Here is a 27,880-nt window from a genome sequence, read left to right as displayed (position 1 = left end):
TGTATTGAACTGATATCTGTCAGCTGTATGAACTATGAAGGGAGGGCTATCAAGCTGTCAGATGGTGAATAGCAAAGCGGAGCGGTAGTGAGAATTATTTTAACAAATATGTGTTTTTATTTTCAATATCATACACATAGGTAATCGCCGCACCTAGTATTAAGCTTTAGGGTAATCAAGAACGGGAGCCAGCACCGGAGCTGCCGCAAAATGGGCTCCAGGGATAGGGACACTAAGTCCCTTCACGACAAGTTGAAAGTGTTATTCAAGAAAGGTGGCTCTGGTACGTATCCTTTATGTGATTTATAGAACGGTTGAAGTAGATATAGCACAGAAACAATGTAGTCTTTAATTACGTTTTTTTTTGTTCAATATGCAGCGCCCGTAGCTGCACAAAACGAGCTGGTGGTAACACCAGAACTCCGACGGGAACTCAGCTCTGAGGTCCCGTTACATCGACGTCTCCGTGCTATCAAGGAATTGGGTGAAAAAGTGCTTCATATTCGTGTGCAGGAAGTAAGTGTCTGCTGACTACATTGAGTGTTGCCTTTGATGACAGTATATTTTTGCTTACACAAAAAATGTTTCTATATTTATATACCAATATTGTTATTCCATGGTACTTAAACATATGCAATAACCAAAGCACTGCAAATTAAATGTTTTAAATATCTTCTAGTACTCTGTATTGCTCCCTTAAATTTCTATGATGAGCCTTATGGTGATACTATGAATTATCTTCTTTGTCCCCTTTTTTAATTTTGTATTAACTACATGTTGCTTTGCATTTTGTACATAAATTTCCATTTGCCTTTTTTACATACTCTTATATTCATTTTAATAAAGTATATTTCCTAAACAATATTTTTGAATACAAATTTTTTGTATATTTAAGATTTTATAGTATAATCTAAACAGCCTTTCTTTATGCAGCATTATGTTGTATTGTTTTTAACATTTTGGTTATTAAGAGCTCATGTTGTTGCATATAATATTATGTATCTATGAAAATCAACTGTTAACATTATGCAAGGATTTGTATGTATTTTAATCATTCACATAATAATTACAGAATGCTAGATATAAATGTTACAACAATAACTAATACTATCATAATCAAATATTAATGATTAGCAACATTTAGATTTTAGTTACATAATAATTTATGCAAATTTAAGAAAAAATAATATTATTTAAATAGGTGTCTTCTCACAATCCCCACATTCAAAATATCTCATCCTGAATATTTAATATCAGTCAAAAAGCAGATGCAGATTATGCAGTACAAATACACTTTACATTGTATATACAAGCAAATGATATGTGTTGTGATATATTTTATTGTTTTTATATTTTCATAAAAATTGTAACCTGACATGACTATATTGAATAATAATTATGTCATACATAGACATTAAATAAATCTTTCAGGGTGGAGTAGAAAAAATATGGTCCACCACTAGAGACCTCCTAGAGGAGCCATCAACGGAGGCTCGCCACGCAGCACTGGGTCTCCTCCGCTGCATCGCTGAGGGGCAGACAGAGCTGCTCATCATGCGCACCATCCTTTTCCGGTACCTGCAAGAGACGCGACCCTCGCACCACCCAGAGGACTACCAGCTGCGGTTCAAACTGCTACACACTTTGACTAACACTGGCAAAGATATTAAGTGCTTGGAAGAAGAGGTAACTAATTTTCTGTAGTTAAAGCTGTAAAAATATATAATAGTAACATTGTATAGCTATATGCACTAAACATTATCATTTATAAGATTAAAGTGAATTTGTTATAATACTGACACAAAGGGATGTAATATTTGACAATATGATTTGGGAAAGCTTGGATGGGATGCATGTAAGTCCATCATGATGAAATTCTACATTAGTTAGTATTTTCTAGGGTTTGATTTTACGCGAGTATTATACATTTAGAAATTAAAGACTTTTTAACGGATTTTAAACGCGATTTATTCATTATATTATTTTCCCGACGTTTCGAACACTTTACAGCGAGCATGGTCACGGGGAGACTGAGAAAATAATATAATGAATAAATCGCGTTTAAAATCCGTTAAAAAGTCTTTAATTTCTAAATTCTACATTAGTTATCAAATATAGCTATGTGCAATTATTATCTGTATGGATAAAACACAAGGATTCCCTTGCAGCATGCTGAAGGTAACAATTTATGAGAAAGTATTTATTTTTTGCTTAATTTTTGAATTGCAATAATTTACCACATTAGACATTTTTTTACCAAAAATTATAATACTTTTACCTTACTGTAGAATATCTACAACTTTACAATTACATAATGCAAGGAAAATAAATAATTTTCAGATTGGTCCCTTTCTCCTGGAGTGGTTGCCGCAGCTGCCGGGGCCCGCTCAGATCATAGACTTCGTACAGCTCATCACCAATGTTGTCAAGTTTAATGCTGTGTATCTCGATGAAGAAATTGTGCATGGAATTGTTAAGTATGTATAATTTATTAATTTATTTTACAAATTGATTTGTAAGTAAATTCTGTGGTCATTCAATGAACGCGCTCATTCAACAATATGCCGAGCGTAATATCTGTTCTGTTCAAAGGGCTATGTTACAATCTGCTAACTAGATGGACAAATCATTGTTCGGCTTAGTCATTTAATTGAATGTTATTCAATGAATGCGCCAGTCATTCAATCAAATAGCAGATTCAACCAAACGACGGCGACATATGAATACTGGTTGCTTCGTTCCCAGCAACGCGTGCCACCTGTGCGTGTACTCTGCGGAGGCGGGCGTGGTGCAGGGCTGCCTGTCGCTGCTGGAGGCCGTGCTGTCGTACTCGCTGCTGCCGCGCGCCGCACTGCGCACCTTCGTCGCCGCGCTCTGCCGCACCGTCAACCTGGAGCACTACTGCCAGAACAGCTGGAAGGTGCGTGTCGTTGTAAATAACGAGTTTTCCATGCCATACACATTTTGCCAGTTGAACAATAGCATAGTTGTGTGTTATTTCAGTTACAAGTTTGTATACACTTCTGGAAAAATGTGGTATTTTTTGATTAATAATGGTTGTTCTTTACACTGTGCTTATGAAAAATATCTAAAAAAATAAAAATATATCATTATTCAATCATCAAAAGGTTTCCAATAAGTTGTTTATTTGGTAACAACCCTACTAAAATTGGTTAGAAATTTGCACGTTGTGAAGAAGCGTTGTCTCTGTACTATTTATTGAGACATGTGACGTGTGTCGCAGCTGATGCGGTACGTGGTGGGCGCGGACATGGGGCACGCGGCGCTGCAGGCGATGGTGGACATGGTGCGCGAGGCGGGCGAGGCTGGTGTGGGGGCGGAGGGCGAGGCGGACGCGGGGCTGGCGCGGGGCGCCGTGTTCTACATCAACATGGCGCTGTGGGGGCCGCGCCGCGTGCTCACGCTGCACGTGTCGCACCTCGCCGTGCTGCCCGCCTTCCTCAAGGTACGCCCACTCATACATACACATAACAATTAGGTAGAGTCCTTTTCACCTAAGATGATTCCTGTGACATATGGATTGTTGACACGTAGTAGAGATTGCCTTTACTGAAATCGTATCACTTGTTTCCAATATTCGATAATATTTTATATGGAAATGAAATCGATTTGAATAAAGGACCAAAATTAGTTATTTCGGCATTTCGCCAAAAATTACCTAAGGAATCTTAGCAAACAACAGCGATAAAAAGTGAACAATAACAATTAGTAATATAATAACAGAATACCACGTAAAGTATCAATATAAAAATTAAAAATGCAACTTGTATACAAGGCTGACGGACTCGTACAGATGATTGACGCGATTGATAAACGATCACAAGATGTTGTGATTATATGATTTTCCAACTCTATAATTTTTCAACGTTCGATTTCATGTACACGAATTGCGTAGATATTATTTTTTGTGTTATGTATTTTATTTTATTTTTCGTTATATTAAACTAAACAATACTGTTTTGGTTTTAGTAGCTTAAAGCCTTGTTTCCACTTGAGCATGCTCAGGCGAATGAGCGGCTCATTTGGCCGAGCTGCTCAAGTGGAGACGCCTGAGCATGCTCGGGCCACACGTGCTCAGACGTCTCCACTTGAGCGGCTCGGCCAAATGAGCCGCTCATTCGCCTGAGCATGCTCAAGTGGAAACAAGGCTTAAGATGTTTCATTTTTGTATTTTTGGTAATAATGCCGCCTTAAAATTAAAATATTATACAATAAAATTATTTTTGCTTTTTAAACATAAAATAAGTAATTCGGAACACAATGAAGTGTCACAGGAATCATCATAGGTAAAAAGGACTATAAAAATATCAAATTCTGTTCATTGAAAACATTAAATTTTTTTAACACCAAGAAAAAAAATGCTGTTTTTTTTGCTTTTCTGTTGTGACCACAGAATTTTTAGCATATTTTAAGAAAAAATAAATGATAAAAAAATGATTGATTGTGATGTGGAGGAATAAAAGTGCTTTTGCCAATTTTTGACAAGATAAAAAACAAAAATATTTGACATCTCTATTACTATAACTTTTACGGTAATATTATTTAGGGCCGATTTTTCAATGCCCAGATAAACAGTCTAATAACTACCCCTCGAATAGATTTATTCAATTGCTTATCTAACTCATAACGGCTCGCCTATTTTTCAATCGTGATTTATTTGATGAATAACTATCTAACCAAATATTTCCATATTGGCAGCTCTGCTCTTGGAGTGGCGAAACAAACATATTAAATTAGTCAGGTTAGAGCGGGATAGAGTCAACTTGCAATATATCAACAACCGTCATTATGACTCACGTCAGGAGTGCATTTTAAGTTTATCTTGTGTTCTATGATTGTTGATTATTGTTTTGATTCGAGTAAAGAGTTTTGATTAAATTTGTGTTAAAATTTATATATTTTACGATGGAAATGACATAAAGGCAGCGTCCGGCAAATTTTCAATGGCATGATCATCAGTAGGTACTATCAAAAACATCAATTTCAATATGATTTTAATTGATAATTATTTTATAGAAAGAGGCTTTATTGTAAAACTTCTACGCTCTATGTTATTACATACGAAAATATCCCAAATTTGACGCGTCAGTTGTCAACTCAAACGTCTAATCGTCGAATAGCACGCTATCTGGCCGTTGGAGCAGCAGATAGATTTATTCATCAAATAACGTAGTTATTCGATAGATAAGTCCTATTCGTCTATTGAAAAATTGAATATTTTGTTAACTGAAGAATAAAGTCTATCTAGCTGTTTATCTGGGCATTGAAAAATCGGCCCTTAGCCGAATAATTTTATCTGTATTAACTGGAAGTAAAAGTATCCGAAAAGACTTGCGATTTACAATATTGACTATGTTTGGCCTGGGTTTACTATAACGTTCCGCTGTATGCACTCGCAGGCGCTGAACGCGCGGCAGCCGGTGGTGACGTACGAGGTGGTGGTGGCGCTGCAGAGCCTGGTGTCGCGCATGCCGCTCGACCTGCACGAGGTGTCCTGGGACGTGCTGCTGCGCATCGTGCGCGAGATACTCGACCAGGATAGTGAGTACACGTGATATTTGAAAAATGGTGTTTCATGGATTGGAAAAATACAATATTTTGTTAAATATTGATCAATTTGCTTTTCTTTCCATTCGGCATCTACACTATCGCCTTTGTGGTGGTTTTGTAAGCTTATATTATTAACGGAAGTAATTTCCTTCACAAAAAAACTTCGTCAAATTATTAATTTTTTTTTTTCAAATCAAATTACTCAATCAAATTGGCAACATGTTTGTCGAGAATAATATAGTTCTATACAATAACGTTTCAACAAATTTTCCAGAAACGCTGGAGCCACCTAACGAGCTGATCCACAAGCAGGTGCACGCGCTGATCACGAGCATCGAGCAGCTGCAGGAGGCGGGCCAGTTCCAGGGAGACCCCGACGCGCTGCTCGACCTGCTCGACTACTGCGGACACGACCGACCGGTTCGTTGCATACCACACATTGAAATTAAAAACAATATTCATGTTGCAAAAATCGCAAATGCGTATCTATTCCTATACATATATAACTTCGAACTTTGCAGCAAAAAATGCACTATGCCATAAAATTTGATCCTAATTTAGAATGTTTGCTCTTTTTCCACTGCTATTCCCGTTGGGACAGTAATGTTTGCACGCATCGTGTCCGCAGGAGGCGTCGACGATGCGCGTGATCACGCTGCGCGGCGCGGCGCTGGGCGGGTGCGGCGAGGCGGGCGCGGCGCTGGCGCTGGCCGAGCGCTACCTGCGCCTGGAGCCGCGCCTGCCCGTGCGCCTGCACACGCTGCACACCGTGCTGGCCTACATCCGGCGCGCCAGCGTGGGCGGCGACGAGGCGGTGGAGCGCGTGGGCGCGGCGCTGGCGGCCGCGTGCGCGGGCGACGCCGAGTGCGCGCTGCGGGCCGCGGCTGCGCGCGCGCTGCCGCTGCTGGCGCGCGCCTGCTCCGCCGACGCCGCCATCGACCTCGTCGACCAGCTCGAGAAGGTACCCCCACCACTCTCGCACCCACCACACGCACACTGCCCCGCATACTACAACACAATGTGTGTCGCACACCACACCACACGCCACACGCTATCACATACCGTCACACGTTATAACATGCTGACACACGCTATAACACGCCCTCACACACTATAACACACCGTCACACGTTATAACATGCTGACACACGCTATAACACGCCCTCACACACTATAACACGCCCTCACACGCTATAACACACCGTCACACGTTATAACACGTCACCACGCGCTATAACACGTCGCCACACGCTATAACACGCCGTCACATGCTATACTTAACACGTCGCTATACGCTATAACACGCCATCACACGCTATCACGCTATAACACGCCGTCACATGCTATACTTAACACGTCGTCACACGCTATAACACGCCATCACACGCTATAACACGCCCTCACACGCTATAACACGCCCTCACATGGTATAACACACCGTTACACGCTATAACATACTGACACACGCTATAACCAGAGGCGGCTCGTCCTCAGGAGCGCTGGTGCAGTGAACTTCCATAAATAATTATAATAAAGTTATACCTGCTCATTATTTAAAATCTATCGTAAAAAAACTCCAATACTAATATCAATAAAATAAGTACCTTTAAACATTACAAATACAAATAAAATACATTACATACACTCTTGTTCATTTAATAAGTAACGCGCGAAAAGGAGCTTACTATGAAACAACATTCAGTACATTGCCTACATACGAAATCCAATAAGAGTGAAAGAGAAATTTCGCCACAGTCCTGCGCGTGAAACAAAAGATTTACTATGGAAAAATAGCCATTTTCGGAGCGCCGCTCTCAAGCGACGTTGCGCATCGCATGACAGCAGCAATTGCGCGCGACGTTGCCACTCCTATATTATAAACAAACACTATGAATACACTCGCGAATGCAAATTCGGGGATTTTCTGATTTTGCTAAATAATAATTGAATTTGTCTTGAAATACTTTATCATTTTTACTAGATTTCCTCCCGCGGCTTCGCCCGCGTTTTCAAAGGAAAACCCGCATAGTAATTAAAATTGGACTTTGTAAGGAAACTTCGCTAATCAGCTGACAGATTTCCATACAAAGTCCAATTTTTTTCTACGAATTCAGCAAAGTTGTAGAACAAAAGTTGTTCAGTTTCATGAGAAGAAGCTCCTGTCAAAATTCGTCTGACGTCTTACCAGTCACCCTGTAGAAATTTTCCAGACTTATGGAAATTTTCCTGTCTCAAATACAAGGAAATTTTCCTGGCGTATAGAAATTTTCCTGACTTATAAACATTTTCCTGGCTTATACAAATTTTCCTTATCTATATATTTTTTCCTGACGTATAGAAATTTTCTTGACGTATATAATTTTTCCTGACTTATACAAATTTTCCTGGCTTATACAAATTTTCCTTTCTTATAGAAATTTTCCTGACTTATCGTAATTTTCCCGACTTATGGCGTAAATTTTCCTGGCGTATACAAATTTTCCTGGCTTATAAACATTTTCCTGGCTTATACAAATTATCCTTATCCATATAATTTTTCCTGACGTATAGAAATTTTCCTGACGTATATAATTTTTCCTGACTTATACAAATTTTCCTGGCTTATATAAATTTTCCTTTCTTATAGAAATTTTCCTGACTTATCGTAATTTTCCCGACTTATGGCGTAAATTTTCCTGCCGTATAGAAATTTTCCTGGCTTATAAACATTTTCCTGACATATACAAATTTTCCTGGCTTATACAAATTTTCCTCACGTATAGAAATTTTCCTTGTTTATAGAAATTTCCTTTCTTATAGAAATTTTCCAGGTCATAGAAATTTTCCCGACGTATGGAAATTTTCCTGACAGAAATTTTATCGTAATTTTCCCGACTTATGGATTTTTCCTGGCGTATAGAAATTTTCCTCACGTTTAGAAATTTTCTTGACGTATAGAAATTTTCCTGACTTATAGAAATTTTCCTTGTTTATAGAAATTTTCCTGGCATATAAAAATTTTCCTTATGGAAATTATCCAGCTTATAGAAATTTTCCCGACTTATGGAAATTTTCCTGACTTATAGTAATTTTTCCCGACTTATGGTAATTTTTCTGTCAATTGAAATTTCCCTAACTATTGTTCATTTTTCTAATCTTCCTAAAATTTATTTTTGGAATTATTATTAATTTAATGATTAATATCATCATCATCATTTTTATTTAAAACAATATTCATATATTTTTCTTTGCCCGCGGATTCCCCTGATGTTAAATTCGCATTAGTATGAGTCGTTTCACCGCTGTCAAAAGTTACCCATGGCCATGTCACATTAAAACGAATAAACACACTTTCGCATTTATAAAATATAGGTCCGCCCCGGCTTCGGCCGTGGTACAAAATATCCTTTCTCGGGTATCAAAATATCTCCATACCAAATACTACTGAACCAATTTGCATGAAGCAAATTGGTTCAGTAGTTTAGGTGTGATTGAGTAACAGACAGACAGACAGTTACTTTCGCATTTATAATATTAGTATGGATTTATAATGTGGTGCTCATTTTTTTTGTAATAAATTATCCTGCTAACGCTATTGTATTTTCGTTGTTTTATCTCAAGTGAACACCCATGCAATTTTGTCACGAGCCGCCTCTGGCTATAACACGTCGCCACACGCTATAATACGTCGCCACACGCACATAACACGCCGTATAGGGCTCCCCGCATTACATGAGTCGCATACTACACTACACGTTATAACATTTATTGCTCTGTAAGTTCCCTGCGTTCAGTGACGTAAGTGGTTGCGTGTCGCAGATTTTGAACCGGCCGTTCGAGATGTACGTGTCGGACGTGCCGATCCCGGCGGAGGCGGACACCAGCGACCTGGCGGCGGCGGCCGGCGGGCTGCTGGAGCTGCTGCACGAGCGCCTGCTGCGCGCGCCCGCCGCGCCCGCCGCGCGCGCGCTGCTCGTGCTGCTCGACCACCTGGACCTGCACTACCGCCGCCCGGCGCTCTGCCGGCACCACCCCGACATCCGACTCAAGGTGCCTATTAACTCTATAATGTTACTTTACAATGATCATCATAATTCATACCGATTCTTTCAATAATCGTTTGTACGTGTCCGTTTGCAGATCTTCGACATGCTGTTCGGGCTGCGCGCGAACGCGTCCAACTGCGTGGGGTTCTGCTACGACTCGCGCGGCGCGTGCGTGTGGGGCGCGGCGGCGCTGCGCGTGCGGCCCACGTGCTCGCCCTTCCTGCTGGCCGAGCCGCCGCTGCCGCGCGGGGCCGCCGCGCCGCCGCCGCCTCGTGCGGACCTGCCGCCGGTGACTACACACGCGCGCACACGCACACACACGTACACGCCGGCAGACACACACGTAACGCGAGCTGTCTATGCAGGGCGCGTGCGTGATCCCGGTGGGGCGGTTCGCGCGGCTGCTGACGCTGGCGCTGACGCGCGAGAGCGAGTGGGGCGTGCTGGCGCACGTGCTGCGCGCGCTGCCGCAGCTGCTGACCGCGCGCGCGCTCGTGCTGGGCCGCCGCGCGCACGACATCGACCAGCTCGCCGCCACGCTCTGCTCCATGGTAAACTTTTTTAGAATAGATGCTGGAGGACATGCCACGATGCACACTTATTAAAAATAATTGAGTAAAATACTTAAAATATAAATGTATTTGTAATAATTCCGTCAAAACCATGATAGGGATATTTTTTATTTTATTTAAATTTGATTTACAAAATTACTGTATCATAAATCTATAAAATGTGCTATTCACGTCGGTTTGCGTGTCAGGTGTCGGACCGCAGCGCCACGTTCCCCGAGTGCTCGCGCGCCAACAGCAAGCTGCTGGTGTCGGAGTTCCACGCGGCCGTGCTGCCGCCGCTGGCCGCCATGGCGTCCTACAACGCGTACCTCGAGCCCAACACGCAGCGCCACGTCGTGCGCTGCCTGCTCAAGCACGGCATGGGTGAGCCGCACACACACGCACACACATATTTTCTCTCCATCTAAACTTCCCATGACGTTTGAACGCATGTTTGTTGTCAGTGCTGCGCACGCCGCAGCCGTACATCAACGCGCTGACGCTGTTCACGCTGGAGACGCGCGAGACGATGGTGCGGATGCTGCCCGAGGTGCTGCTCGACCTGTCCAAGATCTCCGACACGCAGGCCATCGCCAGCCCCATGCTCGAGTTCCTCTCCAGTAAGTGCAATGCCAAAAAAACCTCAATAATCTCAATTTCATTTATTTTGGTATAGTGCACTAATTCGTTTCAATTTCTTCACTACATTTTTAATATATTAACAGGCATTGTTCAAAATTTTTAATTTGAAATTTTTTTACAATCTTTTACTTATCCTGACGTATAAAAATTTTCCTGACTTATAAACATTTTCCTGACTTATACAAATTTACGTATAGAAATTTTCCTGACGTATATAATTTTTCCTGACTTATACAAATTTTCCTGGCTTATAAAAATTTCCTTTCTTATAGAAATTTTATTGACATTTTCTGAATTTTCGGAAATTTTCCTGGCGTATAATTACGATTTTCCCGGCTTATGGATTTTCCTGGCGTATAAAAATTTTCCTCTCGTATAGAAATTTTCCGGACTTATGGAAATTGTCCTGTCTCAAATACACGGAAATTTTCCTGGCGTTTAATTAAGATTTTCCAGACTTATGGATTTTTCCTGACGTATAGAAATTTTCCTGTCTTATCGAAATTTTTCTGGCGTATAGAAATTTTCCTGACGTATAGAAATTTTCCGGACTTATGGAAATTTTCCTGTCTCAAATACAAGGAAATTTTCCTGGCTTATAGAAATTTTCCATTCTTATGGAAATTTTCCAGCTTATAGAATTTTTCCCGTCTTATGGAAATTTTCCTGATTTATATACATTTTTCCTGACTTATCGTAATTTTTCTGTCAATCGAAATTTCCCTCACTACATGTATTGTTAAAATCATTTTTCTAATCTTCCTAAAATTGGAAAATTTTTACGACTGATTAAAGTAAACCACCCACCTATTCCCACCCACATCCCGTACGCTATGCTCTCTATCCACAGGCCGCGCGTGCGCAGAATAGCTCAGTATCTGCATAGCTAGCGAACGTATAAACTCGCCCGTTCGTTGGGCGCTTTCACCAGGGCCCTGGAATTATGGAATTAATTTCATGAATAATATCATCATCATCATTTTTATTTAAAACAATATTCATATATTTTTCTTTGCCCGCGGATTCCCCTGATGTTAAATTCGCATTAGTATGAGTCGTTTCACCGCTGTCAAAAGTTTCCCATGGCCATGTCACATTAAAACGAATAAACACACTTTCGTATTTATAATATTACCTCCTAGAGGTCCGCCCCGGCTTCGCCCGTGGTACATATTTCGCAATAAAAGGTAGCATATGTCCTTTCTCGGGTATCAAAATATCTCCATACTAAATTTCATGCAAATTGGTTCAGTAGTTTAGGCGTGATTGAGTAACAGACAGACAGACAGAGTTATTTTTTTTGTAATAAATTATCCCGCTAACGCTATTGTATTTTCGTTGTTTTATTTCAAGTGAACACTCATACAATTTTGTCACGAGCCGCCTCTGTTTGATAACATCTGGCAGGTATAACAACCGACCTGTCAGATGTTGACAATAGTAAAAGGCAATGCATAGCTAAACGTGATAAGAGGAACGGTCAACTGTGTCATTCGTATTACTTGTAAATATTGTTTAATTTTATGGAAAAACGGCAATATTTATAAACAAAAATACTTACCTGTGAAATATTATTCCTTTGTTAGTATAATTCCAATTTATGGAAGAATTTCCGCACTGGAAAATGCTGCAACACACTATGTTTACTCACGTACGTGTCAAGAACAACTGAACAGCGACGAACGCAGTGGTGGTATGGTGACCACCTGAGCGGCGACAATGTCACGCGCGCTTACGACTTCTAGTGCCTTGTTATTTAGATTTCTATGTTTACATATCAGCAGTCGAGCCGACTCGCTATACAGCGCATGATTACATTGGGGCTGTCTCGCACACGGCGCACCAGGGATGTGCATCTCTTTCGCATTGTAGCGTAAAAACAGTCTATAAGAGCTTCTGCAAACATCCCTGATGCGCTGCAATAACGGGGCATGCCCATTAACACCCGGAACGCATTATTTTATTGAACACGAAGCGAGCTGTAAGAATGTCGAGCATGACTAGCCCATAGGCTGCACGTGTAAAAAGATGATACGCACGAAATAAGGTTTTTTTACTTCATTAGAACATCGTGCGAACCTACGAGCTACGATGTATTTGCGCTCACTGCCAGCGCCCGTCGTTCCCTTTCAATGTCGTCATCGTCTCTTGACTTGCAAAATTTCAAATTCCATTATAACAAAATTGCTAGTTGTGTTCGAATTGGTCCTTCGAGCCGGATGTAACTGTGCGGTGTGGTGTTGCAGCGCTGACGCGGCTGCCGCGCGTGTTCGCGTCGTTCGTGGAGGACCAGTACATGTCGGTGTTCGCGATCCTGCTGCCGTACACCAACCCGTCGCGCTACAACCACTACGTGGTGTCGCTGGCGCACCACGTCATCGCCGCCTGGTTCCTCAAGTGCCGCCTGTCCTACCGCCGCAACTTCGTGCGCTTCATCATACACGTGAGTGCTGCTGCCGAACACCAACCCGTCGCGCTACAACCACTACGTGGTGTCGCTGGCGCACCACGTCATCGCCGCCTGGTTCCTCAAGTGCCGCCTGTCCTACCGCCGCAACTTCGTGCGCTTCATCATACACGTGAGTGCTGCTGCCGAACACCAACCCGTCGCGCTACATTTATTATTTTAGGATCCCGAGTATTCTCTCACACTACCCACATATTTTCTATTTTTCAACTTTAAATATTTTTGTGAGCAAAAAGTAAATCAAAATCATCGTGGTTGTGACAAATATGTTGCTTCAATTGATAATTCGTCAAAAGTCAATAAACTTTATCTTGCAGGGTTTACACAACTACATAATAATGCCGTTCGAAGAGCAGCTTCAACACAAAACGAACAACTTCCACCAGAACTCTGTTAATGAAGACTCGTCGAACAGGCAACGGAGTTCCAGTTTGGTGAGTGCTGTTGTTTTTATTATACACTCTTGGTATTCCGTAGAGATATTTTACGTAGAAATATTACGTCAAAATAAGTTAAATTTCCATCATCATATTTCCAGTATCACGTTTTGTTAATTTTTAATTTGATAAAGGTTGTTCTTAGGAACTATTTTCTATTGTTACATTTTCTGTTTGGTTTCATTGTGAGAAAAATATTTTACAGATCAGTTCAGCTACTTTAAATTGCCCGTCATATTGCATGGTTACCATTGGTAAGGCTAATATTCTATCTTCACATTGTGTGCGTGCAGGGTTCGAAGGCGGTATCGCGCGCACCACTAGCGGGGCGGGGCGGGGGCTCGCGGGGCGGGGCCGGGGGCGGGGCGGGGGGCGGCGCGGGGGGAGGGGGCAGCAGCGCGCCCGCCGCCTTCCACGTGGAGCTCACCGAGACCTGCGTCGACCTGCTCGCCAGATACACCTTCACGCCCTGCAGCGTCAAGCCGCAGAGGTGAGCCACCACTTGCAAACATAACTCGTTCGAACTTTGCAGCTGAAATGAACACGCTGTACATTATATTGTGTGTGTCTATTAATTATTATTGCAATATTATTGGAATTGGTTATAATTTGTGTATGTTAACGAAAATAGTCTAACGAAAAATATGGTACTCAATGTGAATTTAGCTATAACTGACTAATGAAAATTTCGATCATAATTTGAAAAAACGAACAAAACTTGAGATATTAACTTCATAATAATATGTAAAACCAATAAAAGCATTTCATAAACTATTGTTTCAGAAGTGATACGGCAGAATTCCTGTTTAAAGGCGGACAGTCGACAACGTGGCTAGTGGGCCACAAGCTGGTCACCATCACCACTTCTGGCTGTTTACAGAACTCTATCAAACAAGGCCTCTGCGAAAGGTACTACACTACACAATACATGCTTATATCACTCTAATATATCGATAGGTAATATATTTTCATATGCATCTATCTGCACATGCATATGAAATATATTACCTACCAATATTATAATAGTTTTCACATTGTTTTAATCGTTTGTTTAATAATTTGTTGTGTATGCAATTTTTTATAGCAAATTTCGACAAGACACAGACATTCTGGTTTTCAGACAGAAGATATTAAATATTCAAATAGAAAGTGACAAGTATAGAATACCGCAGCGACTACATATTTACACGTATCGGCTGTAGATCGCTACAAATATAAATGTGTGTGTGTGTGTGTGTGTGTGCAGGTGCGCGTCGCTGTGCCGGCAGCACGCGGAGAGCGCGGGCAGCCCGCCGGCCCCCGCGCCCGCACCCGCACCCGCACCCCCCGCACCGCCCGTGCCTGCCGACCTGCCGCCGCAGGTAACCCCCTCCCTACACACAAATGATAATTCTAAAATATTATTTGCGTTTGAGTCAAAAGAATCCCCCATTTTTATTACTTCAGTATCTATAAAATCTTTAAAAAAAAAACAAAAGTATAAAATTGAGTATAACAAATTAAGACAAATTTTTCACAAAAAGGAATGTCGAACTTGGTTAAAAAGTAACTAAGTTCCATATAAAACCATTTCAGGTACAAATTAAAGACAGTTCAGAAAGTAATTCTTCGTCGTCGAACAATCACCTGCAAGTCAATTCACACGGACAGAATAACCAACCGGAAGTCAAAAGGTATAATTTTGTTTTGTATTTTATAAAAAATATTTAAAATATGAAAATACAAAAACACTCGGGGTGGGGATCTATAGTGATTGTAAACCTGAATAATCTCTTTTCCAGCCATTTACTATACAACATGTTATTTAAAAACGCAATACTTTTCACTTATACCGTATACGTTTTAAAAGAATAGTTAATGTATGTAACTAAAGTTTATTTCGATTGGTAAATTATTATCAACTAAGAATTGCGTTCGATAGTTTGCACGTCGTATATTAAGCTTCGATGCTTCCTGAAATAAATTTAATCAACTTTTCTTTAGTCTTTTTTGTTTACCAAAAATAATACTTCCAAATTTTTGCTTGAAAACTAACACGGTATGCTGGATTTTGCCTACTAACATGTATGTGAATTGTGCTTTGAGCAGTGTATCCAATTGGGCAGGTTTTTGTAGCTATACACTATTTCCGATTAAGCTAGCGGGTAAATAATGATCACTTGAAAAACTTTAAGAACATTCCGGGAAGCTTATAAAAGGTCTGGTGACTGACAAATAAAAAAGTTCCTATCATTTCCGGTATCACTGACAATCTTCACATCATTCATGTTAATTATAAAAAAACAAGGGGTTAACAAAGAAAAATCGTACGTGTGTTCTGTGTGGCCTGCCCAGCCTATAACAAGCACGCTTATATACACAACTTTATCAAATACTTGCACGTTACGTATGGGAGCTATGGGCGGGTGTATGGCGGTGAGTACGCGGGGTGACGAGCGCGCGTGTGCAGGTACAGCAAGTGGTCGCTGCAGCACAGCCGCTCCACCGAGACGTCCTGCTCCTCCCTCTCCATCTCCGAGCTGCAGCCGCCCTCCAGCGGACACGTCTCCAGGTCTGACCCCAACTCCGAAATGTCCGCCTCCGAAATATCCTACTGTTTTTGTTTATTCCCTGAATATTATTCTCTACAGTGACTGGATTATATTGAGATTTTTCCCTTTTAGAGGAGAGATTTTATCGTTATTCCGTTTTTCAAATTAATTTCCAGATGCATTATCACATACAAACAATTTATGTTCATTGTAAAAAAGAAAAATTCTTCTAGTCAATCTTTAACTATCCTGTCCATCCTTTCCCCCAAACAAATGTCAGCTACCTCTTTGTATGCCTACTAACGCTAAGTTACTGCAGCTATAGTTTTGCCTTCGCTTGTGTACCTGGTGGCTTTACGAGTGTATGTGCGTGTGCGCTGAACGAACTCTTCGCTATGCATATCAGTGGTCTTTCTAGGTCGATGTTACTCACCGTATATCTCAAGTGTACTATAAATTTGTTTAAATATTACCATTTTTATTATTCCGCGAATAGAATAAATAAGTGTGGGTTATGCTCGTCCAAATGTGTAAAATAATTATTTTCTTGATGTTCACGTTTGTTTAGATAAGAATGCACTATTATAGAGCTACCTTTATGTTTATTTGCTAAAGCGTATAAAATGTAGATTCACAAATGAACATTGAGCTTTATTTTTATAGCAAATAAAATTGCAGGCAAAACTCGTCAGAGAATAAATCGACAGACCCTCTAGCAGAAGTACTCAATCAGTTCACACAACGAATAGAAAGGATATCCAAAGAAGTGGTAAGTGAAGACATTTTGACAAAAATAAAATTAGTCAGAATACGAATAGTAACGTTATTTATGGTGATTTCAGTTATTTTGGTGAAATTTGTTAGTTGAAATGTTTTAAAGTTTTGTAACTTTCCAAGTTTCAAAATTAAAATGATGATGATGAAGGGAATGTTGTTGATTCTGAATGAATGCAATGGTTATGTTGTGGTGGGCAGGATAGCGAGGAGGGCTTGTGGTGGCGCGTGGGCGGGCTGGCGGAGGCGGGCGCGTGCCCGTGCTGGTGCGCGCGCTGGGCGCAGCTGCACGTGCGCTCGCCCACCGGCGACGTGTCCTGGCTGCTGCGCATGCAGAACCACGTGCGTACACGTCACTCCTCAAATATTATACACACACACCACATGTGACAGAACACGATTGCAAGACATAACACAGCTTCTCCATTTAACATTAACGTTTGAAATACATAACTAATTTCTTTTTGTTAAATTATGTAATCTTCTTTTCTATAATATAAAAATGAATCCCAAATGTGTTGGTAAGCGCATAACTTGAGAACGGCTGAACCGATTTCGATAATTCTTTTTTATTATATTCCTTGAAGTACGAGGATGGTTCTTATGTAGAGAAAACGTAAATATGTACCACGGGCGAAGCACACATACTTTTCGATGCTAATTGTGACTACAAAATTGTCATATATACATGCAGATAAACTCAGCGCAGCTACAGGAGTGGCCGCTGCAGGACGTGCTGGCGCTGCTGTCCCCGCCGCTGGCGACCGGCCTCGACCCCGGCGCCGCACTCAGCACGCAAGCCGCACACGCCTCACAAGCCTCACATGCCGCCTCTGCTACTGACCTGGTTAGTGTAGATGAGATTACTACTTCCATCTAACAAATAATACTTACATTTTTATTTAGATTTTTTCATGAAACAAACTAGTACTAAAACGTTATTTCAACTTTCAAATGTCCAATTATTTCCTCATTAACTTACTATTATCGTATACAGGCTTCAGAAGAATCATCACGATCGAGTCGATCGCAACACGCAGCCGACTTGCACAAATCCAGGTTCGTGCATAATTACACATATCTAGATGATTTTATATTTCTTCCTATTTTCTGATCTGTTATACAGTATAGGTATTTATAGTATATTATACAATTTTAATAAAGAATACAAAACAACGTTATAGTATAATCAAAGTCTCGTTAATTCCGATAGGATTATTGATAATAGATCGTTGGATGTGTATTTGATGATATCCGTTAGTAAAGTCCAAAGTGAGCAATGTATGTGTGATGTAGCTCGGACACGGTGGTGGCCGGCGAGCGGCGCGCGCCTGCGCACTCCGCGCACCAGCCCGCCAGGTAACGCTGCGAACGATCTACATTTACAAATATTCTCATCCATACATTTTCTAATTAATAAAACATCCAATAACTAAATTTTAAAATTTGCTTACTATCTTATTGTATTAAACTTATGTTTCTACTAGCAACGGATATGTATAAGATCTAAAATCGATAATGTTGGTCGTGGGGATGTTACTAAATTTGAGTGATGAGAATTTTTATCAAACTTAAACACCAAAAGTAAAATCATACCATCGCGTAGTGATATAGTTATTTCATGTCTAACAAAAACATTCAACTTTAAATACGGCTTTTCACACTGTTTTTTTCTTAATTTTTGGCCTCAATCATTTTTTAATGTTACAAGGAACGGTAGTGAAATAACAAAAAAATATATATATATAAAGAACAAATTTTATCAGAATGAGCACACAACCTATAAACATCCCGGGGTCGCCGCAGCGACAGAGCTCGTCCAGTACGACGGGAGATGATGATATGCTACTTATTGTACCTGAAGTGAGTTTTTATACCATCAATAAAAATGATTCTACTGAATTTGATATTTTAGTTTTACAGCATTAAAATGCTTTATAAATAAAATAAAAAAATAAAGAATAGAAAAAGTCTATTACGGGACGGGAATTGAACCTGCGTCTTTTACCTAATGAATAATTGGTTAATGAATACATGGTTGAAATAGTCCGTTTTGTAACACATGTTTTAATACTCCTTACTTTTATCTCCATGACCCTTAATTTGGCATCGTTATAGATCAGGATATTTTATATAATATAAGGTCCGTTATATCTTCAATCAGTCTAAGTTTATCAAATACCCGTTTATATTATTACCAGCGTAATCTTACGGACTATACTCTGGTATACAAATCTACAGTAAAGCCATCAAGGTGTACTCCTATTGCTATGAAGTAATGTATAAGTAAGAGGTCCCCCCCCCCCCCGCAGGGCAAGAGCCGGCACCCGGTGCGGCGCTCCAACTCGTCGCCGGAGATGTCCTCCTCGTGGAAGGTGCCCGTGCGGGAGCCCGCCGCGCCTGATGATGAACTGCCGCCAAATGTGGATGAGATGATCCTGCTGCCTGTTTGTGAGCCCACGTATGTTGACCAATAACACGTTTGTTAAAATAAATCTATTATCTGTGCTTTGTAGATCTACCGTGTCTGATCAAAACTTGTTTTTAAGCCGGTCAAAAGCACTTCATTTTTCATTTTTATATACTCGTAATAAATCCTACTTCAGAAAAGAACGATTTTTAATGACGTGATGTAAACTTTCTAAATATTGGACGGCTTCCTATTACTTTAGTTTAATTTACATACGCAATAGTTACAAAAACGGCAAAAAGTTCTAAAACATTATTGTTTATTTTTACAATAGGAGCACATCAATGGCAATGCATGCGAATAAGAAAGCAGCCAAAAAAAGCGACATGCGGGTATCCTGCGAAGCCATCCCAGAAGAGACGGGCACATCACCACAACCCCACCACGTGGCGCCGCACAACCCGCAAGTGCCACAGAACCAGCAAGTGCCGCTCAACCCGCCGGTGCCGCATAACTCTCAGACGCTGAACCAGCAAGCGCCGGTCGAGCAGCCTCAGGGAACACAGAACCACCACAAGCCGCATCCGCACCTCATAACTTACAATTCAGATCCAGGTAAGATTATTAGATGGACCTTATCCGTTCAAAATAATACATTATATTTTACCACCACCATTATTTTGTGTCCTAAAATCTTTTAAATATAAAATAATCTTAAAAATTTTCAATCGTCGATAGTTTTGTACATGGTCCTTCGAGCCGGTTATAGAACAATACACTTCAAAAGATTGTACTGTTGTAGGTGCGGTGGGGTCAGACACAGAAGTAGACGATAACTCAAACTCGGACGGACTGAACGTTGTACACGCACACCATCAATTGCAGAAGGTCAATAACTTTTCTTTTTTAAAAGGTCATTTGAAATATGTAGTTCTTGTTGTTGCCACAACAAGAATCGTAATTTTTCTTCTCTCTTCTCTTTTACCATAATTTTCACCAGAATCTAAGTATTTTCTTAAGAGCAGACCAAAATTCGATTTTTTTTATGTTCATTTGTAGTAGAACCTTCATATAATAAGCTTGTATGCTAACAGACAAGCAGCGACAGCACGGTAACGACGGGCGCGGGCGCGGGCGGGGCGGGTGCGGGCGGGTGCGGGGGCGGGGGCGGGGGCGCGCGGGACGAGCTGCCGCCGCTGGCGCGCTCCAAGCGCTCCAACACCATCTCCGTCATGAGCCCCACCGAGCGCGCGCGCTACCAGACCGCACGGTACGCAACCACACACGCGTAGCTTTACGCATATACACCAACACATATTAATACATGCGCATGTACACAAATAACACGCATATTAATGCATACGTTGTTAAGGTGATTGCTACGATCTGTTCCCAGCCAATGTCCCGCTAGATGGCGCTGAATTCTACATTTCTAGTTTATTTGATTTTTTGCGTAATTGGAAAAGATTAAGGTCGTAGGAATAGTCATGGCGATTACTGAATATTATATTTTATTTAAATATGTCATATCATTGCCTTAAAATCCACCCAATTCGGTAAAACCATGCGTTTTAACATCTGTCATTGCATACAGGGTCGTTTACACACACAGACGTATACAAAAATGATAAAGATTGAACTCTAGATGGCGTGAATGTAAAACAAGTTTGGCGTGTATGTATTTGAGTAGTTAGTAGCATATTATATTCTGAATTTCTGATCCATGCCTATTCACTCAAAACTACCTAATAACACTAATGATTTGTAACAGTAAATTATTTCAATAGGTAGGTATTTGAACATTTCCCAACAAGACGTAAGAATAATTATTCGTAGGTATACAAGATACAATAACAAATCTAATACACTATTTATTATTTTATTATTTACTAGCGGTCCGCCCCGGCTTCGCCCGTGGTACATGTTTACGTTTTCTCTCCATAAGAAGTAAGAACCATCCTCGTACTTCAAGGAATATAATAAAAAAAGAATTATCGAAATCGGTTCAGCCGTTCTCGAGTTATGCGCTTACCAACACATTTTGCGATTCATTTTTATATTAGACTAGCGGTCCGCCCCGGCTTCGCCCGTGGTACATGTTTACGTTTTCTCTACATAAGAACCATCCTCGTACTTCAAGGAATATAATAAAAAAAGAATTATCGAAATCGGTTCAGCCGTTCTCGAGTTATGCGCTTACCAACACATTTTGCGATTCATTTATATGTATATAAGATTATGTGAAAATAACCAGGAAGGTGAAAAACATATTTACGAAAACATAGTAACATATGGCTGTCGCTACAATAATTATATTTCAATTTTATCTTTTTATACCTAGTAGAACTGGCCGACGAATAAAAAAAATCGTATTAGAATACAATATATTACGGAACAAAAAAAGGATTGTAACTGAATTAGGTAGGTATGTTTGTTTCTGGGCGCACCGTTTTCGACGACGCGACGCGATGCGCGACGTAAGCGTATAATAGGTATAGGTACCTACTTTGCTAAAACAAACTAATAAAATTGTGTGTCTGTCTGAAAATTCGGAAAAGCATATTTTGCAAGTTTGTGATTACTTTGATAGTTTACCGATTTATAATAATTGTAATTGTAATTGTATAATATATAATTTGCAATGTGGTGAAATTTCATAAAAATCACGGGCCAATTTTTTTGTTTTGAATCCCACCGAAAATATAATTGCGTTATTAGAATAATTAATTACTATACCTACCCACGATCAATTATTACAATATAGTCTCAAATGCATACTAGAGAAATATTGCAATTTGATTCAATTAAAATGCATAGCATACAAAAATAAATTCACAACACAAGAAATTCCGCGCGCAAATCATAGCGCGTGTCAATGAAATCAAGAATGTTTTATATCAAGCCGACGCGGACGAGCGACGACGCGACGCCGAACAAAAGTACCTACGACGGACGACCACGCTTCGAGTTGCCAAACACACAGCCAAACAACAATAATGAGTAATAAATTGTTTACAAAAAAAACAAGTTTTCCATTTTTCTGTATGAGTAGACAGAACTTCAAAACGCCACCTGCTACGGTTTATATTATGAACGATGGTTATAAAAATAAAAGTTATATTTGTTGGTGTAAACTATTTTATTGATCAATAATTTTGGAATTTAAAACTGTCAACATTGATTACAATAAAACGCAGTTTTATTTTATTACACTATTGTTTTTTTATCAAAACATGTATTTGAAGTACCATATAATATTATGCTGATCCAAGCATTTTCACTCAAAACTAATATCACTAATGATTTGTAAAAGTAAATTATTTCAATATACATTTCATAACCAACAAGTAAGAATAATTATTATTATTCCTACCTACAACAACAAACCTAAAACACTATTTACTATGGGAAAATAACCAGGAAGGTGAAAAACATTATATTATTATTTACGATTTCGACGCACTCGACTTTTAGTAAAATATAGTAGGTAAACATAATATTATGGTTTTGATTTTTGCTACTAGTATAAGAAAACTGCGTGTTCAAACTACTTGTTTGTCTGTCTGAAAATTCGGAAGTACTTTGGTAGTTTACCGATTTATAATAATATTGTATATATCGTTGTTTAAAAAATATTCAAACACAATAAAATATGATATACTGATTTATCACTGGTTTCAGTGATGAACTGATGAGTCAATGTTAGCCACTATACTTTCGTCATACGTGTGTATGATTGATGTGATTTGCAACGTGGTGATATTTCAGAAAAATCACGGGTCAAATTGTCCCACCGAAAATATAACTGCGTTATAAGAATAACTATACCTACGATAAATTATACATAATACAATATAGTCTCAAATGCATACTAGTGAAATATTTTATTTGAATCAATAAAATAAAAAAAAATAAAAAATAATAATAATACAAAAATAAATTCACAACACAAGAAAATCCGCGCGCAAATCATAGCGCGTGACAATGAAATCAAGAACTTTCGAGCCGACGCGGACGCGACGCGGACGACGAAGGAGCCTAACAAAAGTACCTACAATCATAGGCGGCTCGTGACAAAATTGTATGGCCGTGTTCACTTGAAATAAAACAACGAAAATAGGTACCTACAATAGCGTTAGCAGTACAAAAAAAATGAGCACCACATTATAAATGTCTATTTAATATTTATACACTAAAGATTATAGAGTATTTCAAAACGAATTCAATTATTATTTAGCAATAATTAGAAAATCCCCGAATTTGCATTCGTGATCGTATTCATAGTGTTTGTCTACACTAATATTATAAAGAGGAAAACTTTGTTTGTTTGTTTGATTGTAATGAATAGGCTCATAAACTACTGGACATTTTACCAATGTTTGCAAGTTTGTGATTACTTTGATAGTTTACCGATTTATAATAATTGTATACTTATATCATTGTTTAAAAATATTCAAACACAATATGATATAGGTACTGATTTATCACTGGTTTCAGTGATGAACTGATGAGTCAATGTTAGCCACAATACTAATCACTTTCGTCATACATGTGTATGAACTATGATTGATGTGATTTGCAATGTGGTGAAATTTCATAAAAATCACGGGCCAATTTTTTGTTTTGAATCCCACCGAAAATACATATATTACTAATTGCGTTATTAGAATAATTAATTACTATACCCACGATCAATTATTACAATTTACAATATAGTCTCAAATGCATACTAGAGAAACATTGCAATTTGAATCAATTAAAATGCATAGCATACAAAAATAAATTCACAACACAAGAAATTCCGCGCGCAAATCATAGCGCGTGTCAATGAAATCAAGAATGTAATTTATATCAAGCCGACGACGACGCCGAACTAAAGTACCTACAGTACCATTTACCTTCAGTGTACAATACAGTTTACAGACCTACGACGGACGAACAATAATGAGTAATAAATTGTTTACAAAAAAAAACATAGTTTCTAAGGTCATTAGTTTTATTTTATTTTATTGTTATTTTCTTTGAACGATTGGAAATGAAATTACTCAATTTTTACATAGAACTTTGATTTATTAGAATTATGCTCATTATGTATAAGATAACGAACGCGAATGCACGACATCTAGCGCGTCTTATGTCTAAACATCGCCTTTCGTTTAGACATTGACGCGCTAGATCTGTAATAAGTATATAGTCTATGCGCTAGATGTCGTGCTTTATGTCGTGTTTCGCTTGGCAAAAGTCACGCACACTACTGTAGAAGTGTCAATTTTTTCCGGTATTTTACTGTTGTTTTTCTAAGTAAATATTGTAAATTATTGATTAAAAAGGTCGAACGCGCACACATTTCATTATAGAGAAGTGATAAAATGATTAGTTTTAAAGAAATAGTGTCTGTGTTAAGTGTTTAGAGGTAATCAAAAATGTATGGAGGGACGGTCGGAACATCCACCTTAATGATGTTATTTTTTAAAAAATGTGTGATGGGTAAAAAAACTTATTTTTTTTAATATTATTTTTAACATTTACATTTTATTTATAAGTAGGGACGGTGCAGCGCGCGCGAACAACAACGCGTCGAGCGGCGGAGGGGGTGGGGGAAGTGCCGGTGCAGGAGGCGCGGGTGGGGGGGTTTCGCCCTCCTTCGTGTTCCTGCAGCTCTACCACAACATGAGCACCTATCCCATCTCTCCGCCCGTGCCCGGTACGCATACACCACACACACACGCACACACAAACATAGCACAGTTCTTTATTCATAAAAGAAAACTTTTCTTTCATGAATAAGTAGTTTCAGTAGACGGTGATAAGGTAGAAATTCACAGTTAATGAAAATTTTAGAAAGTAACAATAATGAGGGCAAAAATTTATCTCAAATCATTCTTATAATTTATACAAGATTTTGTCCTTCGCTCGCGTTTGAATAGTAAATCGGAATAGAAAGAAATGTACTCAAATAATGACAGCAATAAGATACGCTAGAAGTTGTGTTCTGTATGTACAGGGGAAGTGCCAACGCAGCTGAGCGCGGGCTGCGAGCGGCCGCTCAAGGTGTGCGGCGCGCAGCACGAGCGCACGCTCAAGAACATCGATCTCATGCCGCCCTTGGAGACGTACAAGGTATTGGAGACTCTGGTCCTTCGAGCCGGATCATGCATAGTTTTCAATGGAATGGGACGTTAGGTTGATTTAAAAAAAAATTAAAGAATTGTACGAAATGTCTATTATTTATTCCTTATTGTTGTATTGTATTGAGCGTGTTTTAAATTGAAACAAAATATGTATGTATTACTTTTTCAGGTTGGCGTGCTGTATGTAGGTCCGGGACAACAAGATGACGAGGTCGCTATTTTGAAAAATGAATATGGCAGCGTCAGGTAACTTATTAATTTCCTTTAAAATAATTGTTCTTCAATGTTTGATGACATTAAAAACTTGATTATTTTTACAGATATTCAGAATTCCTGCGCGCTCTTGGTACACTAGTACCGCTAGAAGGTGCAGACGAACCTAACCTATTTCTGAACTTAGAAAAAGGCGGCAAAGACGGCCGATACACTTACGTTTGGACAGACGACATAATGCAGGTACCTACACGATTCTTAAACCCCACATGTCATATAAAAAACGAGTGTTAATTGTATAATATTTCAATATTTGAAAAAAGTCTATCTGTAAGGGATAAAAGCTTGTGAAATGTTCCTAGACTCATTATGAGTTCTAATGTAAATTGTAATTTAATTTCTGCAGGTGCAGTTCCACGTGGCGACGGCGATGCCGAGCTGCGCGCGCGACCCGCACTGCAACGAGAAGCGCAAATACATCGGCAACGATTTCGTGTCCATCGTGTACAACGACTCGGGACACGACTTCAACATACTCACTATTAAGGTGAGCCTGCTAAATACACCGTTTTCATCCATAATGAAAATAATCAATCGGAGACTCGAAGGACCAAAAATTTTGAACTGTCATTCGAGGTCTTATGTATAGTAATGATAAAGGTTAATGGTTCGCATTGTGGTGTTGCAGGGCCAGTTCAACCTGTGCGTGGTGGTGGTGGAGCCGATGGAGTGCGGCATGAGCCGCGTGCTGGTGAAGACCAAGGACGAGCGCATCCGCAGCAAGTTCCTCGCGCACCTGCAGCCCACCGCGCTCTCCGACACCAGCGTGCCGCTGCTGGCGCGCCAGCAGGCGCTGCACTGCGCGGTACGCACACCCGCACACTTCCACAGACCCAACGCGCAATCAATGTATCCACTTCTGGCTAAAATACAAATTATTGACGCCTCTGGTGTTGTGTGTGCAGCTGGCGTCGCAGATCAGCCAGTCGCTGGAGACGGCGGGCGGGCAGCCGTACGCGTCCAACTGCCTGGAGCGGCTGCGGCTCATCAAGCGGCTGCGCGCGCGCATCGAGGCGGAGCGCCGCTCGGCCGCCGCCCGCGCGCCGCCCCCCTACCACGCCTCGCCGCACTCCGCGCACGCCCAGCGGCGCGTCGCCATCGACGACTTCAACGACTACACGTAGCCGCACCCCCACACACTCCCCCTCCCCCCACCACCACCAACACTGGACGTGACACACGCGCTGTGACGACGCGGCATAACAAACTGTCGTTGCTACTGTCACTATCGCAGTAACAAATTGGAAACGCCGGCTCTAATAGTTGTAAACTTAACGCTAATGTACGGAGTGAACTGAATACACATGTGACACCCATACACAGCTGTAAGCACGTATGTGGTGTATGGGTGAGAACATAACAATGATTAAAACTGAAATTGTTTCAACATGTATGGTCTCTTTAAATTTATTTTTTTGTTCAGTTTATAGGATGCGTTCTATTAGATAGGGAGGCGAGGTAGCTAAATGGCGTAATTCAACGGCGTCGTCGAGACTTATCAAAATCGATAGATAAAATAATTTCAAAAAGAAAAGCTTCTATGGTAAAAAACATTTTAGCGGTGGGTTTGGCGTGTACGGATTTTTAAAAATGTAAGAAAAAAAACAGTTACTTGGGCATTCTCGAGCGCGTCAGATATTCATACTACGTATGCCCCAAGTGCCTCTGATAACAACGGTATACTAATCTGCCGGTTTGCGTGGTGGGGCTAGGCATATAAATTCGTCAAAAATGCACAAAAAAAAATTTACTCGAGCGCGTCAGATTTTCGGAAGGGGTGTTTAGTAGGCCCCAAGGAAGCTCCCCTTAAAAAAACTGACGATTACGGCGTGACTAGGGCATGCAGAACCGAGTCCGGTTCCAAGTTTCTGAAACCCGGTTCCAAATCGAGCTCGGAACCGGGTAGAACCGGGTTACCCGGTTCTTTTATAATACCTCGGAAAAAATACGAAATTAAACAAAAGTAACTGTAAAAGTACCTGATGGGCCTTTTATTTTACGCGGCTTTTGTCTTTTTTTATTAAATTAATAAAGAAACAAAATTTTAATACAGTTTCTCTTTATTTAT

At 40.1% G+C, this 27,880-nt stretch overlaps 1 protein-coding gene across 4 annotated transcripts; it reads left to right on the top strand.

Annotated features, from left to right (window-relative positions):
* The first annotated feature begins 22 nt into the window (after positions 1–22).
* Positions 23–27,356, top strand: LOC123695879 (tuberin). Of its 4 annotated transcripts, none has more exons than XM_045641828.1 (38): positions 23–283; positions 380–516; positions 1,432–1,686; positions 2,341–2,477; positions 2,746–2,920; positions 3,245–3,466; positions 5,421–5,562; positions 5,846–5,991; positions 6,200–6,532; positions 9,370–9,600; positions 9,691–9,885; positions 9,962–10,147; positions 10,357–10,531; positions 10,612–10,767; positions 13,036–13,232; positions 13,574–13,690; positions 13,987–14,183; positions 14,477–14,602; positions 14,940–15,054; positions 15,269–15,366; positions 16,143–16,244; positions 16,903–16,993; positions 17,200–17,340; positions 17,693–17,845; positions 17,996–18,057; positions 18,295–18,357; positions 18,765–18,861; positions 19,311–19,459; positions 19,743–20,023; positions 20,211–20,296; positions 20,503–20,678; positions 24,955–25,112; positions 25,413–25,528; positions 25,709–25,785; positions 25,860–25,995; positions 26,159–26,299; positions 26,441–26,617; positions 26,718–27,356. In XM_045641828.1, exons 1-38 carry the CDS (start codon positions 211–213, stop codon positions 26,934–26,936), a joined length of 5,838 nt encoding a protein of 1,945 aa, XP_045497784.1. In that variant the 5' UTR covers positions 23–210; the 3' UTR covers positions 26,937–27,356. The 4 variants fall into 4 exon arrangements, with proteins under 4 accessions (XP_045497784.1, XP_045497783.1, XP_045497786.1 ...); XM_045641827.1 differs by having other exon boundaries at positions 19,308–19,459; XM_045641830.1 differs by lacking the exon at positions 16,143–16,244 and having other exon boundaries at positions 19,308–19,459.
* The last annotated feature ends 524 nt before the right edge of the window (positions 27,357–27,880 follow it).

The sequence above is a fragment of the Colias croceus genome, chromosome 11 (assembly GCF_905220415.1).
Source record: "Colias croceus chromosome 11, ilColCroc2.1".
Taxonomy (NCBI): domain Eukaryota; kingdom Metazoa; phylum Arthropoda; class Insecta; order Lepidoptera; family Pieridae; genus Colias; species Colias croceus.
This window is presented reverse-complemented; position numbering and strand designations above follow the sequence as displayed.

Excerpts from the sequence above, each read along its gene's own strand:
- LOC123695879 (XM_045641827.1), top strand. The coding sequence starts at position 211 with ATGGGCTCCAGGGATAGGGACACTAAGTCCCTTCACGACAAGTTGAAA. Across the intron at positions 9,886-9,961 it reads CTCGTGCGGACCTGCCGCCG|GGCGCGTGCGTGATCCCGGT; the intron begins GTGACTACACAC and ends CTGTCTATGCAG. Across the intron at positions 13,233-13,573 it reads TCGTGCGCTTCATCATACAC|GGTTTACACAACTACATAAT; the intron begins GTGAGTGCTGCT and ends TTTATCTTGCAG.